This window comes from Saccopteryx bilineata, chromosome 5 (genome assembly GCF_036850765.1).
Source record: "Saccopteryx bilineata isolate mSacBil1 chromosome 5, mSacBil1_pri_phased_curated, whole genome shotgun sequence".
Lineage (NCBI taxonomy): Eukaryota > Metazoa > Chordata > Mammalia > Chiroptera > Emballonuridae > Saccopteryx > Saccopteryx bilineata.
Window position 1 is genome coordinate 256,955,412 of NC_089494.1, and position 22,533 is coordinate 256,977,944.

General features: G+C 48.6%; 1 protein-coding gene across 7 annotated transcripts in view; it reads right to left on the reverse strand.

Moving 5' to 3' along the window:
- Window positions 1-22,533, reverse strand: part of CC2D2A (coiled-coil and C2 domain containing 2A) — a 121,071-nt gene that overhangs the window by 86,724 nt on the left and 11,814 nt on the right. For all 7 annotated transcript variants that reach the window (XM_066280078.1, XM_066280076.1, XM_066280077.1 and 4 more), the window contains 7 exons: window positions 12,569-12,657; window positions 11,762-11,863; window positions 10,555-10,656; window positions 8,509-8,682; window positions 4,825-4,987; window positions 2,658-2,794; window positions 1,537-1,668 (listed from right to left, as the gene is read on the reverse strand). In XM_066280078.1, the coding sequence (XP_066136175.1) occupies window positions 1,537-1,668; window positions 2,658-2,794; window positions 4,825-4,987; window positions 8,509-8,682; window positions 10,555-10,656; window positions 11,762-11,863; window positions 12,569-12,657 (899 nt within the window). The remainder of the gene's footprint in view (window positions 1-1,536; window positions 1,669-2,657; window positions 2,795-4,824; window positions 4,988-8,508; window positions 8,683-10,554; window positions 10,657-11,761; window positions 11,864-12,568; window positions 12,658-22,533) is intronic.

The following is a 22,533-nucleotide window of genomic DNA, read 5'->3' on the forward strand; positions in this document are numbered from 1 at the left end:
CTGGATCCTGGCCATTTCCCGTTAGTTCGGACCTTCTCAAGGAGATAGACAAGATGAATTGCCTCCCAATACCCCGCTCTCCACAGTAATTGTACTCCCACTTTCTAATTTTATCCCATAATTTAGTGCTTCATTGTATCTGTTCTGTAGGCTGTAATGGATGGATAGATGAAGCCAGACTGATGGATTAGTAGGTATATGGATACATTGATACTGTCTTGATTACTAATTATATCATGTATCTTTGTCGTGTAAACAAGTCAATGACAATCCCGCATGGGCTGGGGCTTAGCTTTGTGCTTGTTCTGTAACCTCCTCCCAGGATCTCATTTCGGCACAAAGTAGCCCCTTGTCAGTACTGGTCTACAATGAACAATATTTTGTAACAGTTCACGGTTTAAAAAGGGGCATACCAGTACACTACCTCTATACTCACAATGATCCTATGAGGTAGGGAAGATTATCATTATTTTTCCATGAGGGAGACGGGTCCAGAAAGGGACAGGGACCCACCCAGAGCCATGAGCTAGTTAACAGAACAGCCGACTCGGCACAGACTCCCTGACATGCACCTGTGTCCCCACTGTGCTTCACCCGCTTTCTAGAAGGACCGTTCTATCCCCTCGTTCTGTTTTACTTTATCAGAGTGGAGATGGTACAAGTTTATAATGACACAGGTTTCTGAAGGGGGTGGTCCTTGCTCAACACTTCAGGAACGCAAGAGCAATAGGATGAGACAGGGAGACGGGCCGCTCTGTCTATGCGACTCTGTTCCCGGTGCTCGTATGTATGATCACAGCCAGCCTGCACAACAATTCTAGGAGACGGATGCTGTTATTATGCCCTCTTCACAGATGAAGAAACATCGACAGGGAGACCCAGGGCCAAGTTCACCTTTCCGAGGGTAGTGGCAGGACTCAAGTCAGGCAGCAAGGCACTGCAGCTCAGGGCAATGCAGAAAAATGGAATTGCAATGATAGAAAACCTCCAGTTACAAAACAAAGAGACAGTGAGGTGGAAGTCAGCCTGTAGGCTATGTAAAATGGCAGAAAGGAAAGGAGAAAGATAGTGTCACTCCCTGAATATGCAAACTAAGACCCCTTGTTGCAGAAAGGGTTAGGCCTGAGCTCTGGTGGTGCAGTGGATAAAGCATCAATCTGGAATGCTGAGGTCACTGGTTTGCAACCCAAGCTTGCCTGGTCAAAGCACATATGAGAAGCAACCACTACAATTTGATGCTTCCTGCTCCTCTCCCCCGCCCGCCTTTCTCTCTCTTTGTCTCTCTCCCCTCTCTCTCCTCTTTCTCTAAAAATCCATAAATGAAAATCTTTAAAAAAACCCGAAAAAAGGCAGCATTAGGCAAGCACAGTGGGCTCCCTTGTAAATACGCCTGCTGTTTGTTCTTTATGTGTAAGATAGTGAATTATAGAAACACTAAATCCAAGCAGAAAGTTACAAATCCAGCCTTCCAAGCAATGCAAGGAGCAAAGCCCTTTGAAGCAAATTCACATCTTAAATGTGAGGAAGAGGGTTTACCTTCTTATATAACGTCTCAAGTTCGGCCTTCACGTCTTGCTCCTGCGCCAGCTTCGCTGGCCTGGACGGGAACGGCTTGATGGGGTTTGGCAGTGCGAGGACCCTGCCGTCATCGCCAAACCACTTTCTGTCCTGGGGATCAAGCGGGGGAAGGACGTTTGCTTCTGATTGGGCAGGAATGGTTTACAACATAAACAACGTTCGCAGGGAAACTGTGTCAGCACACAAGTCTCACAGACTGACCCCCTTCTAAAGTCCTGTTTCCATTAGAAACTGAGTCTCTACTATTGCCCCCCACAATTAATTTAATATAGAGGTCTCACCACCCCCTGCATGCCAAAAAAAAAAAAAAAAAAGCTTAAGATAAAGTTTAAAAGTTTAAATGATTGATATGGGCCCTGGCTGGTTGGTTCAGTGGTAAAGCATCAGCCCAGCATGTGGATGTCCCGGGTTCTATTCCTGGTCAGGACACACAGGAGAAGCACCCATCTGCTTCTCCTCCTTTTCCCCCTCTTTTTTCTCTTTCTCTCTCTCTCTCTCCCCCGCCTCCCGCAACCATGGCTCAGTTGGAGCAAGTTGGTCCTGGGCGCTAAGGATGGCTCCATGGCCTCCACCTCAGGGGTTAAGAAGAGCTTGGTTGGTGAGCAACGGGAGCATCACTCCAGATGGGCAGAGCATCGGCCCCTGGTGGGCTTGCTGGGTTGATACTGGTTGGGGAATATGTAGGAGTCTGTCTCTGCCTCCCCTCCTCTCACTGAATTAAAAAAAAAATTGATATAAAAAATTTTATTTTCTATCCATTAAAAATTTAAGGTATAAAAAGCACAGGAGGAAAACAACTGAGAACATTCTATCTTGGGATCATTAAACATTCCCGTGAACTGAGCAAAGGTGGCCAACGGCTGCGTTAGCAGAAGTCCGAAGGCAGCGGGCGGGAGACGGGATTTGAGCAGGGAGCGTTTGTGCTGTTTGAGGGTCACTAAACAGGCGCAGACAAATGAAGAAAACAATCAAACCGCTCTGCGCAGACACTGTCACGAGGACTGGCGCAGTGACCGCCCCGCCCGGAGACAGAGCGCCGGTGTCACTCCTGGCGCCCCCTGGAGCAGCGCGGTGCCTACCGGGTCCTGCCTGAGCAGCCTGTTCTCCACGGTGTTCCGGGCAGCGCGCGGCACCTCCGGCCTCACTCCCGTGTACAGGCCCTCGTCCTCGGGGAAGCGGGGCTGCACGTTCTCTGGGAGCTTCTTGTACGTGGGCACTAGACAGTTCACACACACAGGCAGCCACGTGAGCGCGGACCTCACCTTGTCCACGGAGGTTTGGTGAATTAAAGCAACCCCCCCACCCCCCCGGGAGATTCCGTTTCCGTTCTTGGACAAGGCACGTTTCCCAAATTAATTTCTAGGAGCAGAACTAAGGACGAGATGAATGTGTGTCCTGGCCAGCAGCACGTTGCAGACCGATGGGATGAGTCCACACCTAAGTCACCGGGGCGCACACTGGGGAGCATGGCATTCGAAGCCCAGCGTCAGCCCTGCTCCCCAGCCCAGCGAGTCTGGGCGGGCACCTTCCCTCTGCATGGAAGGGATGGTCATACCCACTTCACTGGGGGCTCGGGAGAACTCAGTGAGGTCAGGTCTCAGGACATGCTTTGTGAATTAAAGTGCTTTGTATTATATTTGAGTGCGTGGCCATTACCTCATTCATTCTCCAGCCTTGGGTTCACTCACAGAACAAACCTTTGTCCCCTGTACCCAGCACGCAGGAGGCACAGGGGACTCGGTGGGAGCATTGGGTGGGGTGGGGGTGGGGTAAACCGGAGTTAGAGCAGGGAAGGCTGAGCAGGAAGGAGGCAGTGATGGGACAGTGTGTCCACACCAGGGAAGAGCGGGTACTGAGCAGTGGGCGTATGTAGGAACAGAGAAACATCCAGAATGCCAGGGGTAGTGAGCCAGGGCAGTGCCTGCGGAGAAGGCTCGAGGTGGGCAGGAGAGGGGTCTGGGGAGCCTTGCAGGTCCCAGAGGAGCTGGGGCCTATTCAAGAAGGGGGGTCACCGAGGCAGATGTTTCATTCGAAAAAGAGAGCTTGGCCCTGGCCGGTTGGCTCAGTGGTAGAGCATCGGCCTGGCGTGCAGAAGTCCCGGGTTCGATTCCCGGCCAGGGCACACAGGAGAAGCGCCCATCTGCTTCTCCACCCTTCCCCCTCTCCTTCCTCTCTGTCTCTCTCTTCCCCTCCCGTAGCCGAGGCTCCATTGAAGCAAAGATGGCCTGGGCGCTGGGGATGGCTCCTTGGCCTCTGCCCCAGGCGCTAGAGTGGCTCTGGTTGCAACAGAGCGACGCCCCGGAGGGGCAGAGCATCGCCCCCTGGTGGGCAGAGTGTTGCCCCCTGGTGGGCGTGCCGGGTGGATCCCAGTCAGGCGCATGCGGGAGTCTGTCTGACTGTCTCTCCCCGTTTCAAGCTTCAGAAAAATACAAAAAAAAAAAAAAAAGAGAGAGAGAGCTTAGGAAAGTACCCGGTGAATTAAGTGCACAGAATGCATTCACTATTATTATTATTATTATTACTATTATTATGAAGTTACGATCTTTGGAAACTTTTGCCAGCTTCCTCTACCTGCCATTGTATCATTTATTACGTGTATTATAAACCAGTAAATATAAGTAAGTCTTTCCCTGAGTTCTACGTGCTGTTTTATCAAATTAGCAAACCTGAAGAGGATGTCATGGGAATCCCTGACCTGTGGCAAAGTCGAGTATAAGTGTGTGCAACCTGGGGACACACTATGTGGCATCTGCCATCTGAAGCAGCGGGTGGTCTTGTGGGATGAGCCCTGAATTTGTGGGGTCTGCATGCACCCCTGGTAGATATAGACCAGGGTTGAATTGTAGCACATCTAGCTGGTGTTGGAGAACTGGCTGGCGTAGGTACAAGCTCCCGCCTCTGGTCGCAGAAGTGTTCTAGAAGTATCGCGTGTGAGTGGGGAACGGAACAAAGTCATTCCTGCTCAGGACCTGACTCTCAGGGCTCCCAGCCCTGGTCACTGATGGGATGCAGGACCTCCCATGGCATCCTGGGACTTCCTCTGCTATTCCGTCAACAAGAGTTTGTTCAGTGGAGGTTTTTCCACGCTCTACACTTTTTTTTTTTTTTGCGTGTGTTTGAAAATATTTCTTGATTATTAAAAAGATTAGAAATTGGAATCAGAGTGGACACGGGGCATCCTTAGACACCGGCCGTAGTTCACTGGACGGAAGATGAAGATGAGCAGGAACTAGAAGGGGCCTGTACCTGTCCGCCTACTGGGGACGAACAGGAGCTCTCTCTCCTTCTGCAGCCGAACGTGGAGGCTTTCATAGTCTGCCGGCCGGACAGCCACGAAATCTTCAGCCGCGTGATCCAAGCCCAATAGGAGATCCTTGTCATTGTTGTCACTGAGCAGCTCTTCCTCATCCTGCATTGCGTTAAAAAATAACAGTTACAAAAATCATGCTAAGATGATTAGCTTGCGCAGAAAAAAAAAAATCAATGATATTAAACTCATCGAACAACATACCTTACAATAGAATCACCTTTTCGTTTTTTTCCATTGAACAAAGGCATAAAACTACGTGGCTTTTTATATTTGCCAAGTGCATTTTCTTTGTTATTTTTTTTACTATTCTCCATACTTGGACAATGGCAAAATCAGAAGAGATGTGATAAGCAAAGCAATGGAAACCTCAACAATTCTGGCCTCCTTGGAAGGTGCTGACTTGTTGACATTTATTCAAAGGACGTGGGTTCGTAAGTTATGAAGCATTTTAAGCTCTCTGCTGGTACGCACCACCAGCCAGTGCACCAAGCGCAGGGGCTGCACATGCTACTCTGACCCCCCGGGCGGGGAGCTCAGCTGCTTCCCACGCTGCCTGGCGACTTTAGGGAGCTTCTCTACTGTCCTGATCCTCGGTTTCCTCAGTTATAAAATGGGGACATTAACAGAGATGACCTCTTCGGGTATTGTGAGGATAGAATTAAAAGACACAGAAACATTTTTAAGCACAGGACCTATAATAACACATTATTAGCTGAAGCAGGTTAATTTTTGTTTAATTGAGGATTTTCCAAATGTTTTCTCCTTTTCTTTCATCTCTTTCTTTTCTCCTCTTTTCCTTCCTCCTCTTGCTTTCTCTTTCTTTTTTCTTGTTAAAATTTACACGTGGAGCCTGACCAGGCAGTGGTGCAATGGATAGAGCATCGGACTGGGACCCAGAGGACCCAGGTTTGAGACCCTGAGGTCGCCAGCTGGAGCATGGGCTCATCTGGTTTGAGCAAGGCTCACTGCTTGAGCCCAAGGTCGCTGGCTCGAGCAAGGGGTCATTCACTCTGCTGTAGTCCCCTGGTCAAGGCACATATGAGAAAGCAATCAATGAACAACTAAGGTGTCGCAACAAAGAGTTGAAGCTTCTCGTTTCTCTCTCTTCCTGTCTGCCTGTCCCTATCTATCCCCCTCTGTCTCTGTCACACACACACACAAAAGTTTATGCCTGGGGTCGCTTTCTGAGCAGCGCCTATTAAAATCCTGGAGCTCGCAGGGAGCTGAAGCCGCTGGTGGCCACCTAGCCACCTTCCTCTTAATACCCCCCCCCAAACACCCGAGACAGTAAGAACGGAAAGGTACATCCACGTGGCGACAAGCTCTCAGCAGAACTTGGAGGCAGAGAGCGCCAAACACTTCCGAACGGAAGGAAGAATGGGAGAAAGGGGAACCCCTCGGTCAGCATGCCATTTTTCTCGCTCCTGCCCCACCTCTGCTTTGTGATGGGCAGAAAGGCACCACGATTGGGGAAACTGCAGAGAAGACAGAAGAGGGAAGCTCACGAATGGGCCTGCGGATGACCTACACCTTCCGCCAGGAAGACTACATCCACTCTGACTAGGAAAATACGGTAAAAGGGTCCGGGGCCGGACCGAGCGGGGACTCCAGGGAAGGGGCTTCAACGTCCGCATGATTTAAAAGGGTGGTTTTTGCGACACAGATTCCAGAGGAGAGAACGCAACAGGAAAGAGATGTTGCTTTCCGAGAGAAGTGTCACAATTTAAGGAGCCCACAAATTTGCCGAGAGTCCTGCCTTCCAAAGCTGTGGATTCTCTTCCAGTTCCCTGAGGGCTGTGCTTCGTGACTGGCTGCTGGTGAGCGAGAGGCGGGACCTTCTACCATCACGTCACCCAAGGCACCCTGGCTTCCTCCTTGCTTTCTCTCTGATAGCTTGCTGTCAAGTCATGAGGACACTCAAGCACCCGGATGGGGAAGTCTGACCTGACGCTTCCCACCAACAACCAGCATTTGTCAGAGACAAGAACGGACCACTGGGAAGCCAACCTTCCCCACTCAGTCCAGCCTTGAGATGACTTCAGGCTTGGCCACTTTGCTTGCAGCCTCCCAAGAGATCCTGAGCCAGGACCAGCCGAATATTGAGTTGTAGGACAATTATTACAGAACAAGCTAAAGTATCCCCAAGCTTCCGTAGACCTAGGTAAGAGATTACATTTCTGGGAGGCAGTTTTCAAGGGAAGTGATTAAAAGTTAAGCACAGAAACAGGGGAACTATACAAATTCTGAAATGTCCTGGTACGTTTTCCTTTTTATTTTTTAGTGTGGCAAAATATAAGGAACAAAGTTTACCATGTTGATTGTTTTGAAGCATGCAGTCTGTGGCAACAAATATAAATACATTCCCGTTGCTGAACAACCATCCCCACCATCTCTGGAACCGTCTTACCTTCCCCACGTGGAACTCTGTCCTAGGAAACGAGCTCTCATCCTCACCCTCTCCTCGCCCTTGGCGCCCACCCTTTTCCTTTCTGTCTTTATGAATTTGAAGGCTCTCGGGGCCTCACGTAGATGGAATCACACAGTACGTGTCCCTCTCTAACTGGCTTATTCCACTTAGCGTAGTGTCTTCAAGGTTCCTCTGTGTTGCAGCACAAATCGGAATTTCCTTCCTTCCTAGTGGGAGCTATAATGTTCCATTGTATGTCTGCACCTTCTCTTGTGTATCTGCTCCTTCATCTGTTGAGAGACCCTTGGTTGTTTCTACCTTTTGGCGAGTGTGAATCATGCTCTTGTGAACATGGGTGAGCAACTGACTGTCTGAGTACCTGCTTCAGTTCTTTTGTGTATATATCCAGAGGGGGTTGCTGGACCATGTGGTAGTTCCATGTTTAACTTTCTGAGGAGCCACCAGACTGTTTTTCTTAACAGCGACACCACTTTCCCTTCCCATCAGCAATGCACGAGGGTCCAATTTCTCCACATTCTTGCCAACACTTGTGATGTTCTGTTTCACATTTTTATATATATATGCGCACCATGGTAAGTTGTCTGAAGTGGTATATCATTGTGGTTTTGGTTTGCATTTCTCTAATGATTAGTAGTATTAAGCATTTCTTATGTGCTTACTGGCCATGTGTCAATCTCCTTTGGGGAGATGTCTATTCAAGTCCTTTGCTCATTTTTACTGGCATGCTTTCTTTTATCTCACACATCTACTCACAAGGACAGAATCTGAGTTGTAGCTTGGGTGTGGCATGGGGCACACAAAGCTAAGCAGCTTGTAAAGTTGTGGGTGGGCAGGGGAGAGTGAGCTTTGATTTATCTTGGAAAGGTCAATATTTTGCATGTGAAATGAAAACTAATCATTGTGCAGAGGCTAGCAAGAAACATCTACAAGCCATATTGTTCTGCCTTCTTTTTTTCTCCACCGAAGACAGATGGACAGATTTAACTCAAGGCCCTCACTCTCTCAACTGTGGGGTGAAATGAAAGCTACAGAAAGTCATGTGAGCCTAGCACACTTTTGCTTTCATCTAAGACACAGATGAGCTGTTCTGTGTAGTGGTGGCAGGTATGTCTTTAGCCACGTTCTTCCTGGCTAACATACCATCATCATCATCATCATCATCATCATTACAGTCAGTCACAACATTAAATACCGTTTTGTTTGCTCCTTGCACAGGGGGTTCTTCTTCCTCCCCTTCCTCCTGCTCTCGATTAGCTCCATCTCCATTTTTGGCTCTTGGTTTTTCCTCTGACTCCTCCGGTTCAGGGTCAAAGTTGAAGGTGAAGAAGTTATAGGCTTCCTCGGCAGAAGGGAAGCCAGGCGGGACCTGAGGAGAAGCAGAGAGCAACAGGGATTCAGGCTTTAGGAGCTGGAACGAGCTCTCTCTGCATGGTTCCCTGACTGCTGGCTTGCTGCTAATGGCACCAGGCACTTTCGGGGCCTCAGAAGCTTACCACCTTTGTTGATGGCACGGGATTACTGGCAGTGAGCTTTTAACACCGCAATAGGTAGCTGGTGGCTTTCTTTAATAAATATCTATTTTTTACTGAATTTTAAAAAATAAGTATTTTTAATGAATTACTTTTTATAAGCCAGCTGTTATTTATACCCCCAATAGCACACAAATATATTATAGAAGTAAAAGCTTTAGCAAGGATATGCCAGAAAGTGGATTCATTGTTTTATAGGCCAATGTTAAGATAGTTTTATTTAATTATGAGCAATACATAATTTGTTAACTTTTTAAAAAAAATTTTATTATTTTTTTATTAATTTTAATGGGAGTGACATTGATAAGTCAGGGCACATATGTTCAGAGAAAACATCTCCAGGTTATTTTGACATTTGATTATGTTGCATTCCCATCACCCAAATTCCAGTTGTCTTCCGTCACCTTCTAACTGGTTTTCTTTGTGCCCCTCCCCTCCCCCAACCCCCTCCTTGTCCTCCCCTCCACCCTGTAACCACCACACTCTTGTCCATGTGTCTGAGTCTCATTTTTATGTCCCAGCTATGTATGGAATCATATAGTTCTTAGTTATTTCTGATTTACTTATTTCACTCAGTATAATGTTATCAAGGTCCATTCATGTTGTTGTAAATGATCCGATGTCATCATTTCTTATGGCTGAGTAGTATTCCATAGTATATATATATGTAACTTTTTTAAAATAAAAAAATGACTTAAGTTTTTTTTTTCTTTTTGAGTTAGTATCCCCCCATTTTTTCCCATTTGGAAAGATGGTGCAACTTCAGAGCTGAACATTGTTCGCTAACTCTTCCTGCCTTCCATGCATGCACTCGACCTGCCCCAATCAGGCATGTTCCACTCTCCCAGAGCCACAGTCTGGGTTCTGACAGGAGGGTTTATTTCTTACACTTTATTCTTGCATACTTTTGAAAAACAACACAAACAAAAACATGATGTAATATATGGATTATTTAAAACAAGCATGATTTAGCCTGACCAGGTGGTGGTGCAGTGGATAGAGCGTCGGACTGGGATGTGGAGGACCCAGGTTTGAGACCCCCAAGTCACCAGCTTGAGCGCTGGCTCATCTGGTTTGAGCAAAGCTCACCAGCTTGGACCCAAGGTTGCTGGCTAAAGCAAGGGGTTACTCGGTCTGCTGAAGGCCCACAGTCAAGGCACATATGAGAAAGCAATCAATGAACAACTAAGGTGCCACAACAAAAAACTAATGATTGATGCTTCTCATCTCTCTCTGTTCCTGTCTGTCTGTCCTTATCTATCCCTCTCTCTGACTCTCTCTCTGTCTCTGATAAAAAAAAAAAATTAAAACAAGCATGATTTAAAAAGACAGGATTTCTCTATTCCGTTCCTCAGTTCACTTCGTTCCTTAGATTCCACATATAAGTGAGATTATATGATATTTGTCTTTCTCTGCCTGGCTTATTTCACTTAGCACAGTAGTCTCCAGGGACAGCTGTCAGAGGGAAGGGGGATGAGGAGATGGGATCAGAGAAGGTGAAGGGACTAGTGAAATTATATATACATAATACAGAGATATAGATAACAGGACAGCAAATCCCAGAAGAAAGGGTGGAGGGAGTTGGGGAGGGGGCATAGGGGGTATAGTGGGGGACACGGGCGTGGGGGTGAGGGAGTTATATTGAGTGGGACACTTGAATCCATGTTAACACAATAAATTAAAAAAAAAAAAAGGACAGGATTTCTCACCAGGGGTTTAGACTTGATCTTTCGTGCAGAATCACGGAACTTTACTCTTGAATGACTCTGGGCATCACCTTCTTGTGGAGTCCTCTGTGCCTCCCTACCTGGCTAAGTGAGGGAAAAAACACAGACAGATACATCATTTAAATCAGAAAGAAAGGATGTCATAAAACAAGCATTAACTCTCAAAAGGCTTATCTTGTGACCATTAATGCAGATCACCATTCCTAAGAAATGAAATGCTGACAAATATCAAATCTATTTGAAGGTTACAGTTGCTGAATATTATCTTACTCAGCTCTGCCTCTCTCAGGACCAAACAAATATAAAATCTTAAACTCAAGAAACCTTAAAATAAAAAGTGTTATTTCTCCTACGGATCAATAGACTATCCTTCACAGAGAATCATTTCCAAACAGTCTATGGAGAAAAGTATCAATCATCTCTGATGGTTAATAAGTCTGACATACATCCTTCAGGGCACAGGCTCATGTCCTGCCCTTCTCGTGAGCCGTGGGATCCCTGTCCCCCCGGGAAGCTGAGCTCGATGTGCTAATACTCATTATGGGTATTCTTTCCTCTGGTAGCCATCCACCAGGTGCTGTTCCCACCTTGCCTTCATCTCTCTTCAAATCCACCCCTTCTAGAACCTACTACTCCTCCTAGCAGCCACCACAGAACTTAACAGCCTTGTTCCTCCACTGTCTAACATGGCTGCCACCCCCCTGTTCAATCATGGGCTGTTCCTGCCGTTAACCATCCAGGTTCCTCAGTGTGACATTCAGGGCCCTGCACCATCTGACCCTGCTCTTCCCCCCCCACTCTGTTTCCCAGCAAGATCCAGGGATCCAGCAACTCTGACCCATGAGACAGACCGGGAAAGAGCTAGAGGCAGGATCAAATCCTGACTCTTCTACCTGCACGCTCTGCGACCTGGGGACAGCTTTGCAGCTGCTCTAACCTCAGTTCGCTCATCTGTCAAATGCGACTGAAAGAAATAGCACCCACTCCCTGGGGTAAAGGCATATAACACCGGAACAAGACTCGGCACAGTGCCTGGCACCGAGTGGCACTCTATACAGAGCAGCTGTTATAACGCTTCGTAAGCGTGTACACCTCCTCTGCGCACAGCTCTGCTCTAGAGCTTTTGCTGGGAATGTCCTATTCTGTTTCACTGTCTTTGATCATAAAGCGGAGATGGCCCATTTCTCACCTCGGTGCCGAACTCCGTCTCCTGTTCTTTCTCTCTGGGGCTCCGTAAGCGCCTAGGCCGAGGGGTGGGGATTTCCTGGAGCAATGCACTTTCCGCTTTGGACTGAAAAATTGAACAGAAAATTACCGGTCCAGGAGGTGTGAACACCGCAGCTTCCACCTCGGTGGGGTGCAGCCAGTAGAGGGCGCACGCGTTACCACTATAAGTAATGAGAGCAACTGGGGTGGTTTGGAAAAAGGACATTGAATCTTTCTTTCTTTTTTTTTTTTTTGTATTTTTCTGAAGTTGGAAATGGGGAGGCAGTCAGACAGACTCCCGCATGCGCCCGACTGGGATCCACCCGGCATGCCCACCAGGGGGCAATGCTCTGCCCCTCTGGGGCGTTGCTCTGTTGCAACCAGAGCTATTCTAGCACCTGAGGCAGAGGCCATAGAGCCATCCTCAGCGCACAGGCCAACTTTGCTCCAATGGAGCCTTGGCTGCGGGAGGGGAAGAGAGAGACAGAGAGGAAGGAGAGGGGGAAGGGTGGAGAAGCAGATGGGCACTTCTCCTGTGTGCCCTGGCGGGGAATCGAACCCAGGACTCCTGCACGCCAGGCTGACTACCACTGAGCCAACCGGCCAGGGCCTTTGAATCTTTCTTAAGCATCATGTTCACCTGCTCCAGTGGTGAACCTGCATTAACCCTTACGAGGTGAGGAGCATGCAAACCCATACAGTCTGCAGCACACAGAGCCCGCCGGAGGCCAGGCCCGCAGAGCCGGGGCCGGCACTGGACAGGGGGACAGAGCGGGCACGCGGTGCTCACCCTCGCGGCTTGTAGCTTCTCCCGCATACGTTCCCTCATGGAAAATTCCGCAAAGCCTGTTCTGGATGCTGAAGGAATTGGAGGTAAACCTAAAAAAGTAAACAAACAAACAAACAAAAAACAACAAGAAAATGACTTAAAAAATTTATTTTCCCCAAAGGAAAGATTAGATTAAAAAATAACAAGAGAATATAATTTTATCTTGCAAATTCATGAGCAAACATGAAATCACAGTGACAGCCATCCATTTGACGTAAAAAGTACAAGTCTTGACTTTGTTGGGACCGACGGCGGAAGTCTCGGTCCTGCTGGGACCACATCAACTGGACTAAGAACGAAATGATGGGCACCTGACCGTTCGAGGCCAGACACAGAGATGAATTCAATTACTCCTGGGAAGAGGCTCTCACGCTTGCTGACTTGAGAAACGGGCTTGTCAGGAGAATGGGTGGCTGACGAGTTCGGCACTCAGCAGGGCTGATAACTTCAATCAGAGACACCTCTCCCGCAGACACAGGCCGTGGCCCCGGGCTGGGTCACGAAGACAACATGTATTTTGTATGTATTGTTAAATAGCTATGTACTGATCATGAAATGCTGGGCAGCTCTTCTGTGTTGGGCACGGCGATGCACGTGTTGAAAGCATGTTCTCGTCAATCTTACGCCCTCTCGCTAGAAGGGGGTGCTGGCCACCATCACCAGGTATCCTGAATACGCAGCCTCTGAGGCCCTCTGTGATGTGACTGGCTCTGTGGTCACACGCCTAGGATGTGCAATGCTTGAGATTTGGTTCCGGTTCTATCGTTCCCAAATGCTCTGAGCCATTATGAAAGGGATGGAAACCAAGTGTCTGGGAAAGAGAATGCTACCATGCTTGGGGCAGAGGGCTCTCCTGTGACAAAGTAGGAGATGAGACTGCAGAAGGACTTTGGGGTCCAGCTACGGGGAGCCTCTGACGTCCCCTGAGGGGTCTAGGATCCGTTCCCCAAGCAGTGGGGATGTCGTGAGGAATGTAGAGAGAGAAGGAACACCTGAGGTGCAGGAGGGTCGGGGGGGGGGGAGGGGGCGGGGCAGCAGGGACCCCCGCTAGATGTCCCGGTGAGCTAACAAGGCAGCTGCTGGGAAGAGGCCATAGGAAGGGAAAGACAGGAGGACCCGGTGAGGATGAGGAGGTGTGGAGCAGTTTCTCACAGAGCAGCCCCTTCTGGGCACCTGCTAGACGTGCAGATTCTCAGGCCGGGCCCCGGAACTGCTGAGTCAGATGCTGGAGGCGGAGCCCAGCAAACCAGGAGATTGAAGCACACACTCACAGGGAGGACCCTGGCTCACAGAGAAGGAGAAGGTGAGGTGTCTGAGGTGCAGACGAAGGTGATTAGGGGTTTGAAGCTCACGTGAGGATGGGAAGCCAGAGTGGGAGGCAGGAGGGGTGTTTGCCTGGAGACGGGCTGAGTCTCGGGCTGGCAGAGGGACAGGTGCTGGCCCAGCATGCCAGGTTCTGGGGACCAAAGGGGGGTCCAGGACCGAAGACAAAGATAAAGGCTTAGGAAATGTGTCTACTGTGGTGAACGCTGATGTGACAAGCCTTTATGACACCTGAAGCCATCAGCACTGCTAAGGGAGGAAGGCTAACAGTGAACAAAAAGAGAAAACGAGGTATTTATCAGAAGGTCGGTGGGGAGTGGCAGAGAGAAGGGAGTGAAGCGACGACAAGCAAGGGCCTCTGTTTGCAACAGGCTTGCAAGGTCCCTCAGCACCTGCTGTGCATACAAAGACCACAGTCACGGGCTGCAAAGTGTCCTTCTGCAGCCTGGCCACTCGGCCTCTGCAGCTGGGCTTTCTTCCTCCTGTGTGACAGAACAATATAAAATCCTAGGTATATCAGGCTCCACCCATGCCATTGTTCAGTGTCTGTATCGAGGCATGATGTAGTCACGGTAAGGGGTATAGTGTTGCATGCATGGGCTGAGGCTCAAGTTCAAGAGTCTCCATCAGCTCATTGATGAAAAGATGCTCAGTGCCACACGTCATCAGAGAAATGCAATTAAAATCACAATGGGATACCACCTGACACCTGTCCGAATGGCTACCATCAATACATCAACAAACAGCAAGTGCTGACGAGGGTGTGGAGAAAAGGGAACCCTCCCGCACTGCTGGTGGGAATGCAGACTGGTGCGGCCACTGTGGAAAACAGTATGGGGATTCCTCAACAAATTAAAAATGGATCTGCCTTATTATTCAGCAATTTCACTTCTAGGAATTTTTCCAAAGAAACCTGAAACACTAATTCAAAAGAATATATGCACCCATATGTTCATTGCAGCGTTATTCACGATGGTCAAAATTTGGAAGCAGCCCAAATGTCCATCAGTAGATGAGTGGATAAAAAAGCTGTGGCACATTTATACAATGAAATTCTACTCAGCCGTAAAAAAAAGAAGGAAATCTTACCTTCTGTGACAGCATGAATCAGTGGTTGGCAAACCCATTAGTCAACAGAGACAAATATCAACAGTACAACGACTGAAATTTCTTTTGAGAGCCAAATTTTTTAAACTTAAATTATATAGGTAGGCACAGTATTATGAACTTAATTAGGGTACTCCTAAGCTGGAGTACCGTTTGTGGAAGAGACACACTCAAGGGGCCAAAGGGCCGCATGTGGCTCGTGAACCGTGGTTTGCCGACCGCTGTGACCTGGAGAATATTATGCTGAGTGAAATAAGCTGCCAGAGAAAGATAAGTACCATATGATTCACTTACATGGGGAATCTAAGGAACAAAATAAACTAACAAGCAAAATAGAAACAGACTCACAGATAGAGAAGAGACGGACAGCTGTCAGAGGGGAGGGGGTTGGGGGGCTGGGTGAGAAAGCTGAAGGGAGTAAGCAAAGAAACAAACCCTCATAGCCCTGGCTGGTTGGCTCAGCGGTAGAGCGTCGGCCTGGCGTGTGGGGGACCCGGGTTCGATTCCTGGCCAGGGCACATAGGAGAAGCGCCCATCTGCTTCTTCACCCCCCCCCCCTTCCTCTCTGTCTCTCTCTTCCCCTCCCACAGCCGAGGCTCCATTGGAGCAAAGATGGCCCGGGCGCTGGGGATGGCTCCTTGGCCTCTGCCCCAGGCACTGGAGTGGCTCTGGTCGTGGCAGAGCGATGCCCCGGAGGGGCAGAGCATCGCCCCCTGGTGGGCAGAGCGTCGCCCCTGGTGGGCGTGCCGGGTGGATCCCGGTCGGGCGCATGCGGGAGTCTGTCTGACTGTCTCTCCCCGTTTCCAGCTTCAGAAAAATACAAAAAAAAAAAAAAGAAAAGAAACAAACCTTCATAGACACAGACACAGTGTGGGGGTTACAAGAGGGCAGGGAGTGGGGGAGGGAGAAGAGGGAAAAGGGGGAGGGATGCGATCCTACATGTCTCTAGTTTTCCTGCCCCGAGGACAAGAATTTCTTTGTCAATCTTGTTTCCCATTTACATAAAGAGGTACATTCAGAAAATAGCTTTGACACAACTAAGAAGACCTGGAATGATGGAGTTTCCGCAGCATCAAAGGCAAAGTAGGCATGCTAGAACTTACACACATAATGAGATTTTCAAGGCATTCCATTAATAAACATAGTGGTTATCGGAGGGAAGGGGATGGGGGGTGGGGAAGGTAAAGGAGCCACATATACGGTGACAAAAGATGGTTTGACCTGGCTGTAGGGCACACAATGCAATGCACAGTTCATGTATCATAGAAGTGTACACTTGAAACTTATACGATCCAAAATGTTTTATGTAAGGAAAAATACATATGGTCAGTCAGTATGACAGATGGGTTTTCTTGACAAAGTAACGGTTTCCATCAGAGGCGGCAGGTGTTCCGTGCTCAGCCAGGTTGCGCTGGCTTCCACACAAACCTACTGATTTCCAGCCTCCGTCAGCCTCAGAGCTCGGGGATGTGGGACCAGCAAGGAGGCTGGGAGGTGCGGCGTGGGGTGGGGGAAGACGGAAGGCCAGGACAGGGGAGTCCAGAGCACAGGACAGATGGAGGAGGGGCCGGGGCTCAGCAAATGCTGCTGAAAGTAAGCAGAGACTGAGGACTGACTCCGACCTTGAGCACATGTGCCCTCGTGAGTGACCTCAACGAGGACGATTCTGATGGGGAGAAAGGATGTGAGTGAGATCGCAGTACGTTCAAGATTGCAGACAAAAATGGGGGAAGATGACTTTGGGGACTTTTGCCATAAAGGAGGTCTTTTTTTTTTTTTTTTTTTTTTTAATGCCTTTGCTTATAACTAGTGATGATGATGTGTATGTATGTTTTGCATTCTTGGTGTGCTTTGTGTGATGGTCAGTCAGGTGCAGCCACCAGAGGAGACAGAGGAGAAACTGGGGAAACAAAGCTCTCTGTACTCAGGTCCTGGAGCCAGCGTCCTGGGCACAGCACCCAGGGCCACACGGGAAGACACCGGGTGGCCCTGGAGCAGCAGACAGGAGCACGGAGAGCAGGAGTCGGGAACCTATGGCTCGTGAGCCAGATGTGGCTCTTTTGACGGCTGCATCTGGCTCGCAGACAAATCTTTAATAAAAAAAATAATAATAATGTTAAAAATATAAAACATTCTCATGTATTACAATCCATTCATTTCCTACCGCTCATGTTCATGGTTGCGGGTAGCTGGAGCCAATCACAGCTGTCCTCCGGGACAACACCAAATTTTTATTGGATAATGCTTAACATACATGGGTCATTGTATGGCTCTCACGGAATTACATTTTAAAATATGTGGCGTTAAAAAAAAATGTGGCATTCATGGCTCTCTCAGCCAGAAAGTTTCCCGACCCCTGGCGGAGAGCTTAAGCCACGTCGTATGTTGGGGTTGCTGAGGGCAGGGCGGGCAGGGCAGGGAGGACGGTCTGGATTGGCCAGTGTGAATAGCTCGGTGGGCTCTCAGCTGTGCAGCTGGTCTCCAGTGTCCTGGCACCTGGTCCAGGGATGGTCACACAGAGGAATGTTGCTTCCTGGGTCACGGGTCAGATGGAGGAGGCTGGGCTCTGTGTCGGTCAGTGTGTGCATCAGGAGAGCTCCAGTCTGGGCCCTTCGTGACCTCTAAGAACCAGCCAGTCTCTCCCAGGCCAGAAAGGTTGTCCCCCCTAAGATGTCAAACATCATAATATCCAGAAAACAAAACCATTATAGAATACAGGGTACTATTTATTTATACTTGTCTCGTCAGTACTTTGCAAGGTAGCGCCTCCGGTGTAGGAGAACTTTCTGGCACTCTCACCCCCCGCAGTGTGCACCCTGTGGCTGGCATGTTCTTTCCCTGGTCCAGCTGCCGGGCTCAAGGACACTCCGGAAGCCCAGCTCCTTCCGGCCGTTCTTTCTGTCTCCTTTCTGTCTCTTTGCTGTAACTTTAGCAAGTGTTTCCTGGGTCAGTCTCTCCAGATCTTGATGGTCTTTAAAAAGTCTTCCCGACCTAAACGACCTACAGTATTTCCTTTCATTTGCATCCCATTTCACCGCATCCGAATTCCTTTCCAATCAATACTGAGAAATTGGCTCTGAAACGGTCCTTTAATCAGAGAAACTAACACGAATGAACAGAAAACAGATGTCAGTCCTGAAGAAAATGCATGTTCCTCAGCCAGTACGGAACATTTGATAGTTACTCCCTGAAGAGGGGGTGCAGGTTGGAATCCCGGGGGAATCAAGGGGGAATGTGTGTCCTTTTGTTCTGGATGTTTATTTGGTTTGAAAGGAGTGCCTGCTTGGTGAAGTGCTCTCTTTGTTTGGGATGTTGGCATAGCCAGTTAGAAGCATAGATTTGTGCTTCTGTTAGTCAGGGGGGTGGCACCTGCAGGCATGGGCCTGGGGGAGGCGCGGTGGGAGAGGACTGATAATCAAGGGGGCTGTATCGGAGTGCCTGAACACCGTCTGACCTTGACGACTCGAGGAGCCCTGTGGGCCAGGTTGCGAGTTCAAGCTGGGGAGCTGGGGCCATCGCTCGGAGGGGCAGGCCAGAGGCAGGAGAGGTTTGGGAGGTCCCAGGTGAGCAGACTTGTGGGAAGGGTATGTGTGGTGGGGGTGGAGGTGGGGGTGGGGAGGGAGCATAAGTAAGCCAGAGCACGGCCTCCAGTAAAGGCAGAAGGACCAGCGTGAGACAACTGTTTGCTCAGTGAGCACCGCTGAGCGCCGTCTGTGTCCCAACGCTGTGCTAAGCCGAGCTAAGCATCAGTCCCACCCTCAATGGTGTCTAGCCCGGTGGAGAGGAGAGGCCATGTGCCATGGAAAAGAGACTGCAGACGCTCTCATGGGCCCAGGGACTACAAAGCATAGGGAAGGTCTACTCAGCCCACATGAGGGCAAAGGGGACATTTCTCAGAGGAGGCCGTAGGTATACTGAGTTTGGAAAGGTTAAGAGATAAGACAAACAAAACCCCCCAATAGAGAAGGGGTTAGTCTACATCAGGAGACTCTATGAAGACTCTAAGCTGGCTCTGTATCCATGAAGAGTCCTTGGGGGTCCTTGGAGCCACTGGTGACAGCACTGGTTACAGCATTGCCATCGTCCCTCCCGTGGGCTGCTATATAAACCATTAGCTTCAAACACTAGCCGGGGTTAAGATCTGTGGGTATAGAAGAACACTACAGTGCAGCCCCAGAGGTCTGCAGTCCGTAGCCTGCACCGGGGCTCCACCACCTCTAGCTGTTGGTTCTCTCTGGCCCACAGCTTCCTGGTCCACAGAACAATGTCCGATGCCAGGACTGTTCCGGGAACTGAATCACACAACGCATGTAGACCTTAGTTGTCCCCCTAGGACAGCCATGGGGAACCATAACAGCAGCCAGTCCTCTACTCCACCACTCAAAGGTGGTGATGGCTCCATACTGAACTGATCCAAATCCTGCCAGAGACTATGCCAAATTAATGCCAGTAGCCACGGCCACCATCACAGCTGCCTGGCTGTTGGGCAGATAAAATGTATTATGCTCACTTTGTTAAAGATGGAGGCCGTCACCCAGGTGATATTAATGTGTGTTGAGAATCCTTGTAGCCTGGGGCTTGGTTTTGGGATTAAGCCTTTCCCACCCTTTTTGATGTGGGGTGGTACAATCCAATTATGCCTCAGAGAAGTAACTTTGTATTAGAGACTTCCCTATTATTTATATTGGATTAGAGGTTGTGAAGCTACACTATAAAATGAGGGTAGAATGAGAGCTTATGCTCTTGGTTCCTGAGGTTAGCATGAGAGAGCAGAGAGAGTAGAGCCAGCAGTGGAAGAAGGCCACGTGGAGGAGGCCAGGAGAAGCAGCCAAGATGGTGCAGTGCTGAGTGAGATGCCAGTTTGTGTAGAGTTTGTATCTGGGATAAGGAAGGAGATGGGGAACTGAGGAGAATAAGGCTGGTGAGCTAGAAACCTTTGATTCTAGAAAACTCGGATAAATCTGTAGCTTTGTGAGCACTGAGTGTGACTGGGTTTTGGAGCCCAGTGTGTATTTTTACTTGCCCGCCGGGTGCAAGCTAGGATTAAAGACGATGGCCCACCAGTTTGTGGCTCCGTTGTTTCTTTACCGACTGTTCGAATCCAATGCGAACCTGCATGGGCCAGAAGGCTGCTGTGATAGTGGCCCTGGCCTTGGCTGCTGGCCTTACAGCCATCATCACAGCTACCTGGCCCATGCAGGTTCGCATTTGATTTGGACAGACAGTAATGAAACAATGGAGCCAAGAACTGGTGAGCCATTAGCTTTAATCCTAGTTCGCACCCGATGGGCAAGAAATACACACAGTGGGAAAACAGTGGACTTATCCAAGTTTTCTTAGGATTAAAGGTTTCTAGCTGACCAGCCTTATTCACCTCTGTTCCCCATCTCCTTCTCTCTGCACAAACTCTGTACAAATGGCTTCTCCTTCAGCAGTCCGCCATCTTGGCTGCTTCTCCTCTTCTCCATGTGGCTTTTCTCTTCTCTCCTCTCTAATGCTAATCTCAGGAACCAAGAGAGAGCAAGCTCCGAGTCTGCCCCCATTTTATAGTGTAGAAATCAAAACCTTTAATCCAATATACAAACAAGGAAGTCTTTGATACAAATTCACTTAGGGTGGGAAAGGCTTAGTCTTAAAACTAAGCCTTAGGGTATAACAACCCTGCCGGCTTACAGCCTGTCCCCCACACCCAATGCAAACTATAAGCGAGCAAACCTATATATCATATTTACAAACTTATTTGACCAACACCACACCAAACCCAAAATCCTCAGTGCATCTCAGAACACAATCAACAGAGGGAGAAGCAAACTATTGTGTACAAAAAATTTTTTTTTTAAAAATAAATCATGATGTAGCCATGATCTGAACCTGACAAGCTCAGGGAAAGCCTACCTCAATGGCCTGGCGAACTCAGGGAACTAAGGTAAACACAGGAATCAAACCTTTCTAACTAAAAGCACTTCATGGTGGGGAGCTATTCTCTATCTGAACAAAGGTCAGTGTTTGCTTTGAAGCCTGTCTGTTGCCTTTTGCATTTGCAATGATGTACCTGATAACATGCCTTTGAGAAGTGGGGGTAACCTTTTCCTGCCCCCTCGGGGCAGGCATCCTACCAGAGCAGGAACCAACAATCCCTTTCATTGTCATTATTGTCATGTTAATTAACTTGCTTGTCCTGTGCCTCCCTGTGTAAGTGAAGTTTTAGTGTATCCATTTTCACTTTTATCCAATCCCAGAGATTTCTCTGCTTTGCTTTCTCCCCCTCCCTAATCTATCACCGATCAATTTCTTGTAACCTCTCAGGTCTTCCCCTTTGATTCTAACGCATAAAATAGGTGGTGAAACTGCCATTTCCCAGAGCACTTTCTCAGTCTGTTGAGACTTTGCTTCCCAGCAATTGTGGACAGTTTGACGCAAATAAACTCATAAAAAATTCTTACAGGTTTGGAAGTTATTTTTTCATTGATATTACGAAATGGAAGACAATAATGCAAATCATAGATCTGACAAGGAGTCATCATCCAGAATATATAAAGAACTCCTGCCACTCAACAACAATAACAGCAAAACAAATAACCTGATTAGAAAATGGGCAAAGAATATACATTTCTCCAAACATCATCAATATAAAGCCAGTAGCCACGGCCACCATCACAGCTGCCTGGCCTGTGCAGGTTTGCATTTGATTCAGACAGACAGTAATGGAACAACGGAGCCAAGAACTAGTGAGCCATTTGCTTTAATCCTAGCTTGCACCCAGCGGGCAAGAAATACACACAGTGGGAAAACACTTCCCTTTCCATTTACGGCTCCCAAAGCCACTGACTTATCCGAGTTTCCTAGAACCAAAGGTTTCCAGTTCACCAGCCTTATTCACCTCTGTTCCCCATGTCCTTCTCTCTGCACAAACTCTGCACTAACTGGCTTCTCCTTCAGCACTCCACCATCTTGGCTGCTTCTCCTCTCCTCCATGTAGCCTTTCACTGCTCTGCTCTCTAATGCTAATCTCAGGGACTGAGAGAGCAAGCTCCTGGTCTGCCCTCATGTTATAGTGTAGAAATCAAAACCTTTAATCCAATATACAAATAAGGAAGTCTCTGATACACTTATCTGAGGCATAATGAGATTTTCATGAGAGTATTTCACATTGTCCAAAATTCATAAGTCCATCCAACAAAGGAGCCAGTGCCCACTCCGGTCATAGTCCAGGAATCAGTCCACACACATTGGGCCTCAGCCACCCACCTCATCCCTGCTGTCCTGGAAGGTCTTACACTGTCCCAAAGAGGAGCACGTGGCAATGTCAGTCAGCATTTCCATCTCTGCTCCGGAGAGCATGATGGAATCCACCCCTATGTCCCAAAATCACAGACATACCCGGAGCGTGGTAAGTACTCCTTGCTGCTGGGCTCTCACCTTCTGGAGACTGTGGATCGCAACTCCAGACCGATTTTCCTCATCTTCCAAAGAGGAACTGAAAACACCAGCTCTCG